The following is an 18,841-nucleotide window of genomic DNA, read 5'->3' on the forward strand; positions in this document are numbered from 1 at the left end:
ACCATGCTACTCCCTGCTTCTGCGAAATTCACATGCACTCAGACTTAGTGAAACCCCCCAAAGCCCGTTATTCATGGCATCAGAGGATCCCAGGCAAGTGGCGAACTGTCAGCTCACAATGAGCAGAAATGAGCAGGGAAATTTCCACCCCGGCCACTGCTGAAATCAGGAGAATGGCTGAGCAAGATGTGAGTCTGAATATCGGCTCTGTCTGCTCTAATACTTCATAGACTTGTAAGGATGGAGAGGGACTCTGAGTGCAGAGTCCCTCTAGGGCCTGGCCTTGACAATCGTATTGTTTGGAAGCCCCCAGGAGGCCTTCTAGATCGATAGAGCCCTTTACTGCCCCTTCAGGCATCATCAAAGGAGCCCAGGAGAAACAGTCCCAGGCCACGCCCACTAACAAGGCCCTGAAGGGGAAGCACCAGGTTCCTGAAAACTCACAGGGACTTGGGCTTGAGGAAGGCTTCTCCCTCTGGTCTCTCTCCAGGCCTCTCCCCCACCCCACCGCATTCTCAGTCTAAGGCAAGTCTGGAAACTACCTAGTCTCTGTGGGAAGGCCCTGCATGGGGCGGGCCTCTGCCAAAGCAAAGCCCTCCCTTAGGGAACCTGTCTCTGGTCTCAATTGCCCTTCTGACTTCCTGGAGGACTTGGGGGACGAGGACAAGTCCTACAGGCCTCAGCAACCCATGATTAAGGGAAACTTACATCATCTGCCAGAACTACCTGTCATAAAGCCAGGGTGAGAGGTAAGGCCTTTTTAAAGAAAGTCCAAATACCAGCAGGTGGAAGACATTGTTGCTATATTCATGAAGGGCTGGAGTTGTTTACAAAACATCTTGGATGACTCCCACCTGTCTCTTCTTTCTTGGGAGGGATCATTTCTGAGACCCCCCCAGAGACAACACCTAGTGACTGGGGCCCTAAGGATAGAGAAGATATCAGCTTGTTTTTCTTCATTTTCTTCTATACAGCTGCTTTCTTTCTGAGTAGTTAACTGAGTCTGCAGAGCTCCTCATCTTCTTTCCTGAAGAGAACTGTCTGGCTTCTCTGCCCATGCCACAGTAAGTATTCTCAGGGCCCATCCACTGCCCTCCTGCTGCCATCAGCTCACACTCACCTTCACACAGGGTGCAGCTCATGCCCCTGAAAAGGGAAGCCTTTGGGGGAAACACCTGTGGTGATAACACATAGGCCTGCTTCCTCTCTGGGCCCCAGTGCCCTTGTCCCCCTTCCCAGATGAAGCCAGCCTGCCCTCTGGGACTCGTAGGAGAGAGTGTGAAGAGATTTGCTGAGCCTGGTTCACTGCCAGTTCTCGACACCAGCTTCATCAGGCAGCCTCGAACCTTCACTGCAGTCATAGGCCTTACTGAGCCTTTTCATCCCTGGGAGCAGGGAGGACTGAGGTGCAGTTCCAGAGCAGGGAGCTGCCTGAACTCCGTGAGGAGAACCTGGGCTCATGACACAGCCCCAAGAATGGTGATGTGAAAGGGCTCCTGATGATGGGGATCATGGTGACCCTTTGAACACTCTGGATGTCTCTGGTTGGTCAGAGGTCATCCCAGAATCCCACCGATTTCAAACAAGCTGTGCCTGTGTCCATGCAGGGACTGGCTGCAGCTGTTTGCTGCTCTTCTGTCCCTGGGTATAACTCACTTGCCTGGAGGGTACACCCCTCCCAAGGGCTTTATTCTCTGGGTGATTTACATTCAGTCTGTGGATTATTACATGCCTTGCCTGTTCCTTCAAAACCAGGAGAGCTGTAGTCCTGCCACCAACCTAGCACCCAGCACTTGCCCTTATTCCTCCACTAAGTCATTGTGATTCATACAAGTCGAGCTCTAATTCATCATTAGAGCTCTCTGTTCACTAAGTCTTTGTGACTACTCCAGTTCATACTAGATAGAGCTTTCCTTCTCTGATATCCTATGGACACTTAAACCATCACTTACTTGTTTCAGAAATATTGAGTATCTACTACTTATGAAGTATTATGTTAAGTACTGCTATTGGAAAACTGAATCAGTCTTACAGACAAGTAGGGGAGATATGCGTTTTAGAGTGGTGACTTAGTTAGAAGGTAGACAGTGAGAAGTTCCCTGAAATAATGTGTAGTTGTAGCTGAGGGAGGGAGGGAGAAATCAGGGAGGAAGGGAGGGTAGAGAAGAGACAGAGAGAGAGAGAGGGAGACTTTTCAGATGGAAGTGTTTCCACCAAGAAGTCATTCAGCAGCCAGTATTTGAGTCAATTGGCCTCCAGGAATTGGAGGGAGGCCTGTGCAGGGAGGGAAAACAGCATGAATAAAGGGGTAAAAATCACTGGTCACCTTCTAATGTTTGTGTGCAAATGGACCCTAGGAGTAAACAGAAAGTAGTTCATTGTCCTTTAATATGATAATATATGTAAAGAGCTGTTATGTATCCATTGACTTGTCAGTTGGCAAGGCATTTATCTCTTTGCAGTGAAGACCAGGCCTGGGGAGCATCCTCCCACCATCTCAGCAATCCTGTGCTCTTGGGATGTTAAGGCCCTTTTAGAGATCACCAGGTCCACCTTTTTTTCCATGGAGCGCAGACTCTCATCCCTGTTCCCTTTTGTTAGACTCACTGGACTCCAGCTGCATCCCATCTTCTGAATCCAGTGTATTCTCTGCAGGGAAATATCATTACTGTTAGTGAAGATGTAGCTCTGCTTATTCCATGGGCAATAAAGATACGTGTACAGTAATATATTTTGACCAGGAGTTTATTGTAAGCCGTGAAAATCTTAGCTCAGTCTAGCTCTGTATGTATGCACTTTCTTCTTTGAGAACCTCTTCTTACAGCTATTGGTCAGTCTACCTACTGTGCCTGAGTCAAAGACAAGTGCAAGGCTATGCAGAAAATTAACTTTGCAATGCAGAAAAGAAACTGCCCCTTAGCAGGAAACCACACATAGGTCATGTTACAATTTTAACTTGTGAAGCATGTAGCAGATACAATAAAAAGAAAACATCATTTGATGAAGCTGTTATTCAAAGTCCAGTGTAAAGGCCTAATTAAGAAAAAGACACTGGTACTTTATTGACCAAGGGATGTTGAATTTGTATTTGAGACTGTGTCTCTCACCTTGGAAGAATGTACTTGGCTAGAGTATGTATATCCAAAGTCATGGAGACCTTTCACCTAATTCTTGCCATATCTTTGTTCATCTTCAATATTCCTGAGAGTCTTCAAACCTCGGTTAGTTTTTCAAATGCCTAGTACTTTTTCTGGAAATATTATTAATTTTTGTTTTGAATTCTCTTTTTTGCTTTGGGCTAAGCCCTCAGAGGAAAATTGGGGAATTCCATCTTAAACTTACTGCTGTCAAAGAGGAAGTCAGCTTTTATCTTAATTTATTTTCCCCAAGTATTGTGACCCTTACAATAGGGACAGTATGGGAGGGACAAGGTGATGTTGATTTGGGGCATCTCAGCTGAGAGCAGGATAAAGGCTTTGGGGTAATGGGAGGTCCATGAGTGAGGTGTGGTCAGGGTGGGGGAAAATCAACACCTGGAGAACTGGGAACATATAAGGAAGCTCTGAACACAGGTGCTATAAACCCTTATGTTGCATAAATACACTGAGTCAACTGAGGCTTCCACACTGGGATGTTTCCTTACAGGTTCTCATGGAACCAGAATCCAGGGCAAATGGAACTGCTGTTACTGAGTTCATTCTACTGGGCTTGGTGGAGACTCCAGAGCTGTGGCCTCTTGTCTTTGTGCTCTTCCTCTTTGCCTACCTGGTCACAGTCGGGAGCAACCTGAGCATCCTGGCTGCCATCTTGGTGGAACCCAAACTCCACAACCCCATGTACTTTTTCCTGGGTAACCTGTCAGTGGTGGACATTGGGTGCATCACTGTCACTGTTCCCTCAATGTTGGGTCATCTGTTGACCCACAAGCATGCTATTCCTTATGGAGCTTGCCTCACACAGCTTTTCTTCTTCGATCTCCTGGGTGGGATGGACGGTTTCCTGTTGACAGCCATGGCCTATGACCGATTCCTGGCCATCTGCAGGCCCCTCACCTACAGCACCCGCATGAGTCAGACTGTCCAGAGGATTTTGGTGGCTGTGTCCTGGGCCTGTGCCTTTACCAATGCATTGACCCACACTGTGGCCATGTCCACGCTCACATTCTGTGGTCCCAATGTGATCCATCACTTCTACTGTGACCTCCCACAGCTCTTCCAGTTGTCCTGTTCCAGCACCCAACTCAATGAACTTCTGGCCTTTGCTCTTGGTTTCATAATGGCAGGTATGCCCGTGGCTCTCATTGTCACCTCCTATGCCCACGTGGCAGCTGCAGTTTTACGAATCCACTCAGTGGAGGGCAGGAAGAAAACCTTCTCCACATGTGGTTCCCATCTCGCTGTGGTTGCTCTATTCTATGGTTCAGCTATCTTTAACTACATGCGACTAGGTTCAGTCAAGCTTTCAGATAAGGATAAAGCTGTTGGAATTTTTAACACTGTCATCAACCCCATGCTGAACCCAGTCATCTACAGCCTCCGGAACCCTCACGTGCAAGGTGCCCTCTGGCAGGTGATCACAGGGAAGCGGTCACTGACTTGATAAGCTGACCAGTGTCACTTCCTCCTTTTCTTTTTGGAATAAAGGAGAAATCCTCTGGGGCTGATAGCTAGAACAAATGATCCAGAACTCTTTCTATCTCTCTGAGCATGATAACTTTTTTTTGGAAGTGATAATAGTTATTGTTTTCCACAGAAGCCCTGCCCAGTTATAGACAATGGGTATGTAAATTAATGCTAGGTCAGGTCAGTTGACAAATTACAACTTCAGTCACTGACTGCTCCCTATGCCAGGTAGAAGTGAAACCTAGGAATGCTTACAGGTTCATATCCCACAGGGAACGGCTTTTTAGTTGGTTAGATTGTGGGTTTCCGAAAACATCCCTGCAGATTTCCTCACCAGGGGGTCATCTGATTCACTCAGGTTCAGGTATGGTTGGTCTGCTTATAAAACTTAGGTCTGGAGGTCAGGATTATTTTCTTTCTCTCATCAGGCTTCTACAAAACTAAAAGAGCAGCTCCTCTCTTTCCCATCACACAGAGATGCCCTGGCAGACAGGGGAATAGATGGGGAGCTGTGCACTCATGTGTTCTCTGGTAACTCTGGAGAGCATAATCGCTGTGCGCACAACTTTAAACCTCCATTAACACATATGATACCTCTTATAATACCATGATGAATTTTCCTCATCTTTCCTGCCTCATGTGTTTCAAATCTTTGAAAAGCTAAGCATTTATAATCTGAATATTATTTCAACTTGAACTCCTCTCCAGAATACTCCATATGAATTTCCCCTCTAAATTCTTACTCTCAGTCCCCTAACCTGTTAGCTAAGAACCCATATCTGTAAATACAAGTCTGTTGTATTTGGTGATGTCTCACTTTAAGTTCCTGTTTGCAGTGGGAAAGTATGTCTCTAACCTAGAACACTATCTTATCTGGTGAAAATTAATGCTAGGTCTTATATCCTCACCTAACATTAATTTACATAATCATTGCCTTTTCTGCTTACCAGACTTTGGTTCAGTAATCATTGAGCTGAATTTCCCTTCTAGCCTCCCTATTAGGAGTAAGTGTCCATTCCTGGCATCCCTACTGGGCCACTGATGATTCACAATTCATTTCCCTCATAATCCCTTTGCCTGCTCCTGTGACATGGCTTCTCTGTGATATTATGTGGGGATAAAGCGATTGAAAGGATGAGAAAGATGGAGGTGAAAAGACATGAGAGAGGGAAATAAAACAAGGTTAAAATGGGGAGTTTGTGGAAAAGATAAAAAGGAAAAATGAGGAAGTGAAAAACAGGATGGAGTTGCAAGCAAAAGGGTAAGGTATGGGAGGGGTCAAATAGGGTAGAGATAGAGTGGGAGATGGGGAACACTGGAGAGATGTGATAAGAGGAAGGAAGTGGAGTAATACAATTAGTGGGTCAGAGATGGGAGAAGTGGGCTTCCTATTCTGCACTTTCCAGAAACATCCAGTTCTGGCAGCTCTAATACCATCATTGTAGTCCATCTACTCTACCAAGAATGAAATTATATTTTGAATTATGATAAAAGTGCTAAAAATGTAGTATAGGGCCCTGGCCAGGTGGCTCAGCAATTTGGAACATTGTCCTATATACCAAAGTGTTGCAGGTTCGATTCCAGGTCAGGGCACACACCTGGGTTGAGGGCCCTATACCTGGTGGGGCATATATGGGAGGCAAGCCATCACTGTTTTGCTCTCACATCGATGCCTCTCTCCTTCTCTATAAAGTCAATGAAAGTGTGTCCTCAGGTGACCTTTTTTTTTTAAGTGTATATAGGGAACTCATTTTCTGTTTCTCTGAAGAAAAGATGTTCCTAGAATGTGAGGGAGAAGGTTTGTCAGAGGGGAAAACAGGAGAAAAGAGTGCTGATATTTCCTCCACCTGCATCTCTAACGTCTCATCAGAGTTAGTACTAACTCCTCAACTTACCAGGTTACTCCCTGCCTTTTGAGTCACGTATGCCAGTGCTGTCAAAAGCCAAGGGAAAGATGGCTCTTTCCTCATCCTGTTTGAGTCTACAAACTTCAAGGATACAAAAAGCCAGCTTCCTTCAAGGGTCAAGAAAACTGTAGAGGAAGACCTGCAACATGGCTATCACCTTATCATTTCCTCTCGTCCACAATGCTCTTGACATTGAGTATGTTCTTTATCTTCTCTGGACCCGTAGTTGACAGAACCACCAAAGAATCATCACGGTTCTTCCACCTCTAATGTTCTCCGATTCTACTCGTCTGAAGGAACAGGAAACCTGTGTCATTCTGTTCACCCTGAAAAGTGACTCCATCTGCCACCATCACTTCCACCCACCAGCATTTAACCCTGCAGCAGCACAGAGCTTTCTGTTTCCTTCCGAAAGTCCCTGCGCCTCGGATATTTCCGCCATGTGAACACTGATGTAGAGCCTCAAGGGAGGATTTGGGGAAACATCACCACCACGTGCAATGGATCCACAGGCTCAGCATCACAAAGGATGGCCAAGGACACGGATTCCCAGCACTCTGTCCACTCTCTGGGATCACAGGGGTTTCTTAACAATTTATAGTTTCTTCACTTTTGTTCAGAATTTGTATCTGCTTTTTTTATTCTGAATTAGAAATCTTTGCTCTTTAAAAATGTCATGCTGCATGTCATATATCCTGTTGTGGAAGTTCAAGCAATAGAGAATGTCACCAGTGCCCTTTTATACCGTGCTGACCACAATCCTCTTATTTAAAGGCAGCTATTGGTAATAGTTGGTGTTTAGCCTTTCAGAGAAGTGAACACACGCATGCTCCCACACACATGTGTATTCAAAAGACTACACTAGTTTCTAAATGGTTTGGTCCCTGTTCACATTACAAAGTATAATTCTTTACATGTCAAGCAATAAATCTATCTCATCTATTCCAAGGGCTGCATACTATTTTATTTCAGATATAAACTGTATCTCTTTAAGTAAACCTATATTGATGAGATTCAAGTTATTCCTTTTTCTTTTTCTTTTTTTGTAATTGCTAATAATACTGGCATAATGTTCTTATTTACGTATCTTTCCATGCTTCTGAAATTATTTTCACTAGTTAAATTCATAAAAGCAACGTATGTGTTTATTTCCTTAGAGTGGGGAACCCATTCTAAGGAAATGAAGTTAAAAACTTGCAAATATTCTGCCTTCCTACTTGCCAAAAATTGTGCTCTATCTTCAGTCTTGGTTGGCAGTTTGAGAAATTTCCAGGGCAATTGTAAGGGCAGATTCAGAATGCTCGTGACCTCACTTGTTGACTTCACTGTGTGTTACAAATAAAACTTCAGAATGTAATTAATTGTGGCATTGTTTCTAAATTTGAAATTTTTCATTTATTGTATAGATATTTTACATCTATTATTATCTATATTTATTCCTTTTAAATTGCTTATTGAAACATTATTGTCCCTTTGCTGTAGGATATCTTTTATTTTTTTAATTTTTATTGTTTTCAATTACAGTTGTATGCCTTTTCTCCCCGGATATCTTTATCTTAATGATTGGTAGAAACACTTCATGTTTGGGGACAGTATCTCTTTGCTGTATATGTTCCACATATATTTCCCAATTTCCCAGTTGTTTTTAACTTTGTATAGGATAACTCTTTCCCAGATTAACTTTGACATTTTTATGAAATTTATTTTCTTTGGTATCATGCTTAGAGAAAATGACTTTTCCATGAAAATCCTGTGTAAGTATTTGTCTGCGATCTGTTTGCAGTACTTTAAAATTTCTTGACCCACTCATTTACTGATAGGAACTTAGGTTGCTTCCTGCACTTGGCTATTGTATATTGTGCTGTTATGAACATTGGAGTGCCTAAGTTCTTTTGGATTGGTGTTTCAGGGCTCTTAGGATATAATCCCAGCAGCAGAATGCCCAGGTCAAAAGGCAGTTCCATTTTTAGTTTCCAGAGGAAATTCCATACTGTCTTCCATAGTGGCTGCACCAGTCTGCATTCCTACCAACAGTGCACTAGGGTTCCCTTTTCTCCTCCTCCTCTCCAGCACTTCTTTATTGATATGTTTATGATGGCTATTCTGACCAGTGTGAAGTGATATCTCATTGTGGTTTTAATTTGCATCTCTCTGATGGCTAGTGATGCTGAGCATCTTTTCATATGTCTTTGGGCCCTCTGTATGTCCTCCTGGAAGAGGTGTCTGTTCAAGTCTTTTGCCCATTTTTTAATTGGGATTTTTGTCTTCCTGGATGAAGTTGTGTGAGTTCTCTATATATTTTGGAGATCAAACCCTTGTATTCACTGATGTGTCCCCTAAAGCAAGGAACAGAAAGGAATGAATAAACAAATGGGACCTCATGAAATTACAAAACTTTTGCATGGTTAAAGAAAACAGCATTAAAATGAAAAGAGAACCAAGTATATGGGAAAACATATTTGCCAGAGATACCTTGGATAAGGGTTTAAAATTTCTTTTTACATCAAATACTTAATACATTAACATTTACTTTTGTGTTTGTTCTAACTTTCCCCAGTTGATATCACCCGTAACCATAACCAATATACATAATGTATGTGCTCTTTCTCTATGTATATAATATATGTGATATTATATATATTATAATAGCCAATAAGATGGCACAAAAGGAGATTTCCACTCATATTCCCCCTAGCAACAATTCCTGGCAGCCATACTGAGACCAAACTGCCTTGTGGGAGCTTTCGATGGAGGTAGGGGATTGTGGGACCCTAGAGCAGCCCAAGACTCAGGAGGGCTCTGTTGAGTAAGCAAGCCTGTGTCTAGGTGGTAGACTGGCTGACAGTAGTCCTGGGCACACCTGGACAGAGCTCTGATCCCCTGTCGCCTCAGCCACAGCAGTATTAACAGCTCCACCATCCTTGGCTGTGTATGCTGAAGTAGCCTGTGATTCAGGTCCACACCATCTTAGCTACCAGACATGCCCGCCCAAGGACAGGGCAGCAGACACACTCATCTGTGCCCCTGAGACAGGCCCTCCAACCTCAGCACAACTGCAGGCATTGAAGGGGCCCTGTAATGTGGCTCTAACAGCTTTAGTCATGGGCCAGGAACACTCCTGCTTGTCCAGCAACCTGTTAGAAGACACATTCGTCTTCTGTGCCTCCAGAGGTAGGCCCACTGACCAATCTCTAGACCTTGAAGTGACCCCATAACCCAGCTCCTGCCCTGGAACCACAGTTAGGAACACTTCTGCCCACCCATTGACTTGGAGGAAGGCATGATCCCACAGGTAGGCCTGACAAACTTGGTTGGTCTCACTGTGGTTATTGCAGAGAGAGAACCTATAACCAAAAGCCAGTTTCAAAGAGACATCTGAAGAGTGTATTTGGAGGACACCTAGGCATCCTGGCCAGGATATTAAATCCTGAATCCTGCAAAGTGCTGCATGTCAATGAACTCTCCCCATTTAATATTAACGTTCTACCTGCTCCTTCATTGTTCATGATCCACTCCCATCATGCTCCTCTATAAAGGGGTGGAACTTCCAGATTCTCCCAGGATATATTAGCCAGTGGATTCACTTCTTATTGCTCTGATCACAAATTACCATAAACTTGGGGTGACTTCAAACAACAGAAATGTATTCGCTCATGGTTCTGGACGTCTCTCCACAATGAGCCCTACAGGGTTAACTTAGAGGTGTCAGCTGGGACAGTTTTTCTGGAGGCTCCAGGGAGAATCCATTCATTGTTTCCTCCAGCTTGTAGTGACTGCTGGCTTTCCTTGGCTTGTGACCACATTAGTCCACTCCGATTCCATCACCATCTTCCCTTTTTTCCTGTATAGCATCTCTCTACCTCTCTTTTGTAAGGACTCTTGAATTACTTTTAGGCTTATTGGATAACCTAGGATATGCTCCCTGGCTGAAGACCCCTAACAATGTGCCAACTCTTTTTTACCATATGAAGTGGATTTCAGGAGTTAGGGCCTAGATATCTTCGAGGACCAATATTCAGTGTACCTCAGACAGGTATGGGAATTCTTTTCAGTGAGTAAATTATTTCCTCTTGGATTATAGATGAGATTACCTTTCTCAGAATATACTTAGACCTAACCCAAATTTTTCTGAAAGCACTTGGGGGGATTTGGGAGAAGTTCTGGAGGAGGACAAGAATCGCCTTGTAAGGCATCTGCTTCATATAAGATCTTTGCATGGTCTTCAGGCAAAAGGAGGTTGACCTCCCCTCACATGGAGACCAGGATGCTTTTGCCAATGAAGTTCAGGAGGGCCTGAGGGGTAAAAATTCTCATGTTGAACTTGTCAAACATCCCCATCCAGGACTCAAGGTCTCAGTCCTTTCCTATCAGGGCTCTGGATTTAGCATGTAACAAAGCTACACACTCATGATCCCTTGTAGCTCTGCCACCCTTACAATTAGCTCCAAGGTCTATTTCCAGCCCTGTCTGCCTTGTGGCAGCAGAAGATTACTGTCTCATTAAATGTTGCCATGGAGGTATCCTGCCTTTCACAACAAACTTCCTAATTGATAGTTGGCTGACCTGGGCCCATCACTCGATTTCTTCAAGACTTCAGAATAAGTTAACAAAGGCCACCCTTTATTCCTGAAACTCCACTATTCTAATAATTATCATGGTTCACATAATATTAATGTGCCGGTGTTAACACATAACCTCGTGCTTTGCCTTGCACCTGTACATCATCCCAGTCTACCACAGGTGAGTCTCAGTAACTATGCTAGGGGTTATGATGAACCCCGCTTACCTAAACAGTAGTGAATGGTCCAGTTCCAGATTTTCATCTGGAAAATATGCTTCCTAGGGCTATCCAAGTACCAAGTGTCAGAACTGGGTTCCCTCCAACCAAGCACAGCCCAAGACAAGATGCATGTGTAGTTTAAAGAGGAAGTCATTTCAGGGAGCAAGAGGAAATTTATTTATTTGAAAGGCAGTCCCAAGGAGCAAGACCAAGGTTATGGATATGTGAGACCAAGATGGAAGGAGTATTCCTCACTGAGGGGTCTTTCCCAAGGTGCCTGCTATGGACGGCCCAGACTGGATTGTGCAAGAGCATACAGAATGCCTCCCAGCACTGTCTGAAGTAGAGGCAGTGGGGTGTTTATCCATTGGCTCCCTGCCTCCTATTTTCCAGGTTTCCTCTGCCATCAGAGCTCCACATGTGCTCACACCTAGTGAAACCCCCCAAATCCCGTTGTTCCTGGCATCACAGGGTCCTAGGCAAGTGGCAACACTGTCAGCTCACAATGAACAGAAATGGACAGGGAAATTTCAGATCTGGCCACTGCTGAAATCAGAAGAATGGCTGAGCAAGATGTGAGTCTGAACATCGGCTCTGTCTGCTGTGATGCACTTCATAGACTTGTTGTAAGGATGGAGAGGGACTCTGAGTGCAGAGTCCCTCTAGGGCCTGGCCTTAACAATCATATTGTTTGGAAGCCCCCAGGAGGCCTTCTAGATCCATAGAGCTCTTTACCAGCCCTTCAGGCATCATCAAAGGAGCCCAGGAGACACAGTCCCAGGATACCCCCACTAACAACACCCTGAAGGGGAGGCACCACGTTCCTGAAAACTCATAGGGACCTGGGCTTGAAAAGGCTTCTCCCTCTGGTCTCTCTCTGGCCTCTCCCACACCCCACCTCATTCTCAGGCCTAAGACAAGTCTGGAAACTACCTAGTCTCTGTGGGAAGGCCCTGCATGGAGCTGGCCTCTGCCTAAGTAAACCCCTCCCTTATTGAACCTGTCTCTGGTCTCAATTGCCCTTCTGACTTCCTGGAGGACTTGGGGGATGAGGACAAGTCCTAAAGGCCTCAGCAACCCGTGATTAAGGGAAACTTACATCATCTGACAGAACTACCTGTCATAAGGCCAGGGAGAGAGGTAAGGCCTTTTTAAAGAAAGTCCAAATACCAGCAGGTGTAAGACATTGTTGCTATATTCATGAAGGGCTGGAGTTGTTTACAAAACATCTTGGATGACTCCCACTTGTCTCTTCTTTCCTGGGAGGGATCATTTCTGAGACACCCCCCACCCTCAGAGGACAACACCTAGTGAATGGGGCCCTAAGATAAAGAAGATAACAACTTGTTTTTCTTCATTTTCTTCTATACAGCTGTTTCTTTCTGAGTAGATAACTGAGTCTGCAGAGCTCTTCATCTTCTTTCCTGAAGAGAACTCCCTGGCTTCTCTGCCCATGCCAGAGTACGTATTCTCAGGGCCCATCCACTGCCCTCCTGCTGCCATCAGCTCACACTCACCTTCACACAGGGTGCAGCTCATGCTCCTGAAAAGGGAAGCCCGTGGGGGAAACACGTGTGATGATAATGTAGAGACCTGCTTCCTCTCTGGGCCCCAGTGCCCATGTCCCCCTCCCCAGATGAAGCCAGCCTACCCTCTGGTACTCTTAGGAGGGAGTGTGCAGAGATTTGTTGAGAGTAGTTCACTGCTGGTTCTTTTTTGCTTTTTTTTTTTTGATATATTTATTGATTGTGCTATTACAGTTGTCCCATTTCCGCCCCTTCACTCAACTCCATCCTGCCCACCCCCTCCCTCCCACATTCCCCCCCTATAGTTCATGTCCATGGGTCATATTTATAAGTTCTTTGGCTTCTACATTTCCTACACTATTCTTACCCTCCCCCTCTCTATTTTCCACCTATCATTTATGCTATTTATTCTCTGTACATTTCACCCCTCTCCCCCTCCCACTCCCCTATTGATAACCCACCATGTTATCTCCATTTCTGTGGTTCTGTTTCTGTTCTAGTTGTTTGCTTAGTTTTCTTTTGTTTTAGTTTTAGGTGTGGTTGTTAATAACTGTGAGTTTGCTTTCAGTTTTACTGTTCATATTTTTTATCTTCTTTTTCTTAGATAAGTCCCTTTAACATTTCATATAATAATGGCTTGGTGATGATGAACTCCTTTAACTTGACCTTATCTGAGATGCACTTTATCTTCCCTTCCATTCTAAATGATAGCTTTGCTGGATACAGTGTTCTTGTATGTAGGTCCTTGCCTTTCATGACTTGGAATACTTCTTTCCAGCCCCTTGTTGCCTGTAAGGTCTCTTTGGAGAAATCAGCTGACAGTCTTATGGGAACTCCTTTGGAGGTAACTGTCTCCTTTTCTCTTGCTGCTTCTAAGATTCTCTCCTTCTCCTTAATCTTGGGGAATGTAATTATGATGTGCCTTGGTGTGTTCCTCCTTGGGCCCAGCTTCTTTGGGAATCTCTGAGCTTCCTGGACTTCCTGGAGGTCTATTTCCTTTGCCAGACTGGGGAAGTTCTCCTTCATTATTTGTTCAAATAAGTTTTCAATTTTTTGTTCTTCCTCTTCTCCTTCTGGCACCCCTATAATTCGGATGTTGGAACATTTCAAGATGTCCTGGAGGTTCCTAAACCTCTCCTCATTTTTCCGAATTCTTGTTTCTTCATTCTCTTCTGGTTGGATGTTTCTTTCTTCCTTCTGGTCCACACCATTGATGAGTCCCAGTTGCCTTCACATCACTATTGCGAAGGAACATTTTCCTTTGTTTCTCTTGGCATAGGCTTCATTTTTTTCATCTGGTTTTTGAACAAATTCAACCAATTCTGTGAGCATCTTGATAACCAGTGTTTTGAACTGTGCATTGGATAGGTTGGCTATCTCTTCCTCACTTAGTTGTATTTTTTCTGGAGCTTTGAATTGTTCTGTCATTTGGACCATTTTTTTTGTCCTGAAGCTTCTGTTACTTAAAGGGGTGGAGCCTTAGGTGTTCCCCAGGGCAGGGTAAAGCTAGTCGCTGCACTGTGACACTGTATGTGGGGGAGGGGCCAAGAGGGAGGAATGGCACCCATTCCACTCTCCACTGGATTTCAGCCACTCCCTCGGCTACCCACAATCTAATTGGGCCCCTCTGGTGCTGGTTCCCGAGTGGGTGGGCCTGTGCACACTCTAGGTCCCTGTGGGTCTCTCCAACAACCTCTCCTGTGAGGCTGGGAGTTTCTCCTGCTGCCGCCCCAACACCCATGGGTATTTTCAATCAGAGGGTGAGGCTTTATTTCCCCGTGCTGGAGCCCTGGGTTACGCGGTGTGCTCCCCGCCATTCGTCCCGGTTTATCTGTGCCCGAATGTGGGGACGCTGGGTCTGCTAGTGGTCCGAATGCCTCCTCTGTTTGTCCCACACTCCGCCAGTCTCGGTCCCGCCACAGCCAAGTGAGTCCTCTCTGCCCGGCTGCCTGTCTCCGCCCCTCCTACCGGTCTGGATGAATGTTTATTTTTTATTTCCTTGGTGTCGGACTACCTTGCCATTTGATTTTCCATCAGTTCTGGTTGTGTGAGGAGGCGTGGTGTGTCTACCTAAGCCTCCATCTTGGTTCTCTCTCCTCACTGCTGGTTCTTGACACCAACTTCATCAGGCATCCTCGAGCCTTCACTGGAGTCACAGGCCTTGCTGAGCCTTTTCATCCCGGGGAGCAGGGAGGACTGAGGTGCAGTTCCAGAGCAGGGAGCTGCCTGAACTCCGTGAGGAGAACCTGGGCTCATGACAATGCCTCAAAAATGGTGATGTGAAAGGGCTCCTGATGATGGGGATCATGGTGACCCTTTGAACACTCTGGATGTCTCTGGTTGGTCAGAGGTCATCCCAGAATCCCACCGATTTCAAACAAGCTGTGCCTGTGTCCATGCAGGGACTGGCTGCAGCTGTTTGCTGCTCTTCTGTCCCTGAGTATAACTCACTTCTTTGGTGGGTATACCCCTGCCAAGGGCCTTATTCTCTGGGTGCTTTACATGGAAAGAAACATACCAGTGTGTCTATTTTCACATGCCTTGCCTGATCCTTCAAAACCAGGAGAGCTGTAGTCCTGCCGCCCACCTAGCACCAGGCACTTGCCCTTATTCCTCCACTAAGTCATTGTGATTCATAAAAGTCGAGCTCTAATTCATCATGTTCACTAAGTCTTCCTTGACAACTCCATTTAATCCTAGATAGAGCTTTCCTTCTCTGATATCCTATGGACACTTAAACCATCACTTATTTGTTTGAGAAATATTGATTATCTACTATGTGTGAAGTATTATGGTAAATACTGCTATTGGAAACTGAATCAATCTTACAGAGAAGTAGGATAAATATGTTTTTAGAGTCATGACTTACTTAGAAAGTAGACAGTGATAACTTCCCTGAAATAATGTGTAAGTTGTAGCTGAGGGATGGAGTGAGAAGTCAGGGAGGGAGGAAGGGTAGAGAGAGAGAGAGAGAGAGAGAGATGCTTTTGAGATGGAAGGGTTTCCACCAAGAAGGCATTCAGCAGCCAGTATTTGAGTCAATTGGCCTCCAGGAATTGGAGGGAGGACTGTGCAGGGAAGGAAAACAGCATGAAAAAAAGGGTAAAAATCACTGGTCACCTTCTAATGTTTGTGTGCAAATGGACCCTAAGGAGAAAACAGAAAGTAGTTCATTGCCCTTTAAAATGATAATATATGTAAAGAGCTGTTATCCATCCATTGACTTGTCAATTGGCTGGGCATTTATCTCCTTTCAGTGAGGACCAGGCCTGGGGAGCATCCTCCCACCATCTGAGCAATCCTGTGCTCTTGGAATGTTAAGGCCCTTTTAGAGATCACCAGGTCCACCTTTTTATCCGTGGAGCACAGACTCTCATTGCTGTTCCCTTTTGTTAGACTCACTGGACTCCAGCTGCATCCCGTCTTCTGAATCCAGTGTATTCTCTGCAGGGAAATATCGTTACTGTTAGTGAAGATGTAGCTCTGCTTATTCCATTGGCAGTCAAGATACGTGTACAGTAATATATTTTTACCAGGAGTTTATTGTAAGCCATGAAAATCTTAGCTCAGTTTGCCTCTGTATGTATGCACTTCCTCATTGAGAATCTCTCCTGAGATCTATTGCTCAGTCTACCTACTGTGCCTGAGTCAAAGACAAGTGCAAGGCTATGCAGAAAATGAACTTTGCAATGCAGAAAAGGAACTGCCCCTTGCAGGAAACCACCCATAGGTCATGTTACAATTTTAACTTGTGAAGCAGGTAGCTGGTAATATAAAAAGAAAACATCATTTGATGAAGCTCTTACTCAAAGTCCAGTGTAAAGGCTTAATTAAGAACAAGACACTGGACATTAATTGACCAAGGGATTTTTTTTTTATGTTTTATTTTTTTATTATTTTTTTCAATTTATTTATCTAATTTTATTCAGTTACAATTGTCTGAATTTTCTCCCCTTCCCTCCACCCCACCCCAGCCAGTCCCAACTCCCTCCCCCACCTCTACCCTCCCCCTTGATTTTGTCCTTGTGTCCTTTATAGTAGCTCCTATAGACCCCTCTCTCCACTATCCCCTCCCCACTCCCCTGTGGCTATTTTTACAATATTCTTAATTTCAATGTCTCTGGTTATATGACCAAGGGATTTTGAATTTGTATTGGAGAGTATGTCCCTCACCTTGGAGGAATGCACTTGGCGAGAGTGTCTAATATCCACAGTCACAGAATTAATGTATTTTCCCAAGTATTCTGACCCTTATAATAGGGAGATTATGGGAGGAACAAGTATTGGTGGTTTGGGGCAAGTCAGCTGAGAGTTTTGGGCTGATGGGAGGTCAGTGAGTGAGGTGTGGCTGGGGATGAGGGAAAATCATCACTTGGAGAGCTGGGAACATATCGGGAAGCTCGGAACATAGGTGCTATAAACCCTTATGTTGCATAAATACACTGGGTCAACAGACGCTTCCACACTGGGATGTTTCCTTAAAGATTCTCATGGAACCAAAATCTGGGGCAAATGGAACTGCTGTTACTGAGTTCATTCTACTGGGTTTGGTGGACACGCCAGATCTGTGGCCTCATGTCTTTGTGCTCTTCCTCTTTGCCTATCTGGTCTCAGTTCTGGGCAACCTGAGCATCCTAGCTGCCCTCTTGGTGGAGCCCAAACTCCACACCCCCATGTACTTCTTCCTGGGGAACCTGTCAGTGCTGGATGTTGGGTGTATCACTGTCACTGTCCCTGCCATGTTGGGTCGTCTCTTGTCTCACAGGCATATAATTTCCTATCATGCCTGCCTCTCCCAACTCTTCTTCTTCCACCTTCTGGCTGGGATGGACTGCTTCCTGTGACAGCCATGGCCTATGACTGTCCACCTGCCAGCCCTTCACCTACAGCACCCGCATGAGCCAGACAGTGCAGTCGACGTTGGTGGCTGTGTTTGGGCCTGTGGCATCAGCAATGCACTGACCCACACTACTGCCCTTACTACCCTCAACTTCTGTGGTCCCAATATCATCAATCACTTCTACTGTGACTTCCCACAGCCGTTCCAGCTCTCCTGCTCCAGCATACAAGTCAATGAGCTGCTGCTCTTTGTCATGTGTATTTAATGGCAGGTGCCCCTCTGGTTCTCATCATCACCTCCTACATCCACGTGGCAGCTGCAGTTTTACGAATCCGCTCAGTGGAGGGCAGGAAGAAAGCTTTCTCCGCAAGTGGCTCCCACCTCACTGTGATTTGCCTCTTCTATGGAACTGGTATCTTCAACTACATGCGTCTGGGCTCAGTCGAGTCTTCAGACAAGGATAAAGGGGTTGGAGTTTTCAACACAGTTATCAACCCCATGCTGAACCCACTTGTCTATAGCCTTAGAAACCCTGATGTGCAGGGTGCCCTGTGCAGGGTGTTCATGGGGAAGTGGTCACTGACCTGAGCAGTGACAGGCTGATAGTGCCTCTCCTTTCCTGCTTTTCCTGACTTGAGAAAAATTTTCCATGAGAGCAGTAACCTGGAGAAATGATTACGAACCATTCATTTATAGATTCTGATGTTGGAAAAATTTGTGCGAAGTATCTGTCTTGCAAAGAAACCCTACATAATTTATTCATTTACTTGGACAACAAACATTTGTTGAATTGCTCTATGATCCAAACCCTCCTCTGGGGCACTGGTGATCCATCTCTGCACTTGTGCAACTCACATTTTAATGAAGGGTGACAAAATAAATGAAATAAACACACATCATATTTGATACATCATATAGTGACACATGCTACAAAGAACAGGTAAGATAAGGGGAAATGAGGTTAGGATCTGCCCAGCAAGGCCCCCCACCCCTGGCAAGTTGCTACCTTGTTTTCAGCTATGCTCACTTTCCAGGTAGCCTTGAAGCCTTGGAAGCCTGGTAGCTCCAGGCAGCAGTAGCGTACAAGGAAGGACTATTTGTTTGATCACAGCCTAAAGAACCACAAATGTCACTGTAAAGTATTCTTCTCATGGGAAATGGGAGAT

General features: G+C 45.0%; 1 protein-coding gene and 1 pseudogene across 2 annotated transcripts; both read left to right on the plus strand.

The window, feature by feature from the left end:
- Positions 1–488: 488 nt before the first annotated feature.
- LOC128779298 (olfactory receptor 3A1-like) lies at positions 489–7,915 on the plus strand. 2 transcript variants are annotated; one of them, XM_053911893.2, is made up of 3 exons: positions 489–749; positions 975–1,064; positions 3,646–7,915. In XM_053911893.2, exon 3 carries the CDS (start codon positions 3,652–3,654, stop codon positions 4,597–4,599), a length of 948 nt encoding a protein of 315 aa, XP_053767868.1. In that variant the 5' UTR covers positions 489–749; positions 975–1,064; positions 3,646–3,651; the 3' UTR covers positions 4,600–7,915. The 2 variants fall into 2 exon arrangements, with proteins under 2 accessions (XP_053767868.1, XP_053767867.1); XM_053911892.2 differs by having other exon boundaries at positions 489–1,064.
- A 9,398-nt stretch (positions 7,916–17,313) lies between these two features.
- LOC112308711 (olfactory receptor 3A2-like) lies at positions 17,314–18,263 on the plus strand (annotated as a pseudogene).
- The last annotated feature ends 578 nt before the right edge of the window (positions 18,264–18,841 follow it).

Source organism: Desmodus rotundus, chromosome 9, assembly GCF_022682495.2.
Source record: "Desmodus rotundus isolate HL8 chromosome 9, HLdesRot8A.1, whole genome shotgun sequence".
Classification (NCBI taxonomy): domain Eukaryota; kingdom Metazoa; phylum Chordata; class Mammalia; order Chiroptera; family Phyllostomidae; genus Desmodus; species Desmodus rotundus.

Bases quoted from the DNA above. Each gene is read 5' to 3' on its own strand.
- LOC128779298 (XM_053911892.2), top strand. From the start codon at position 3,652: ATGGAACCAGAATCCAGGGCAAATGGAACTGCTGTTACTGAGTTCATT.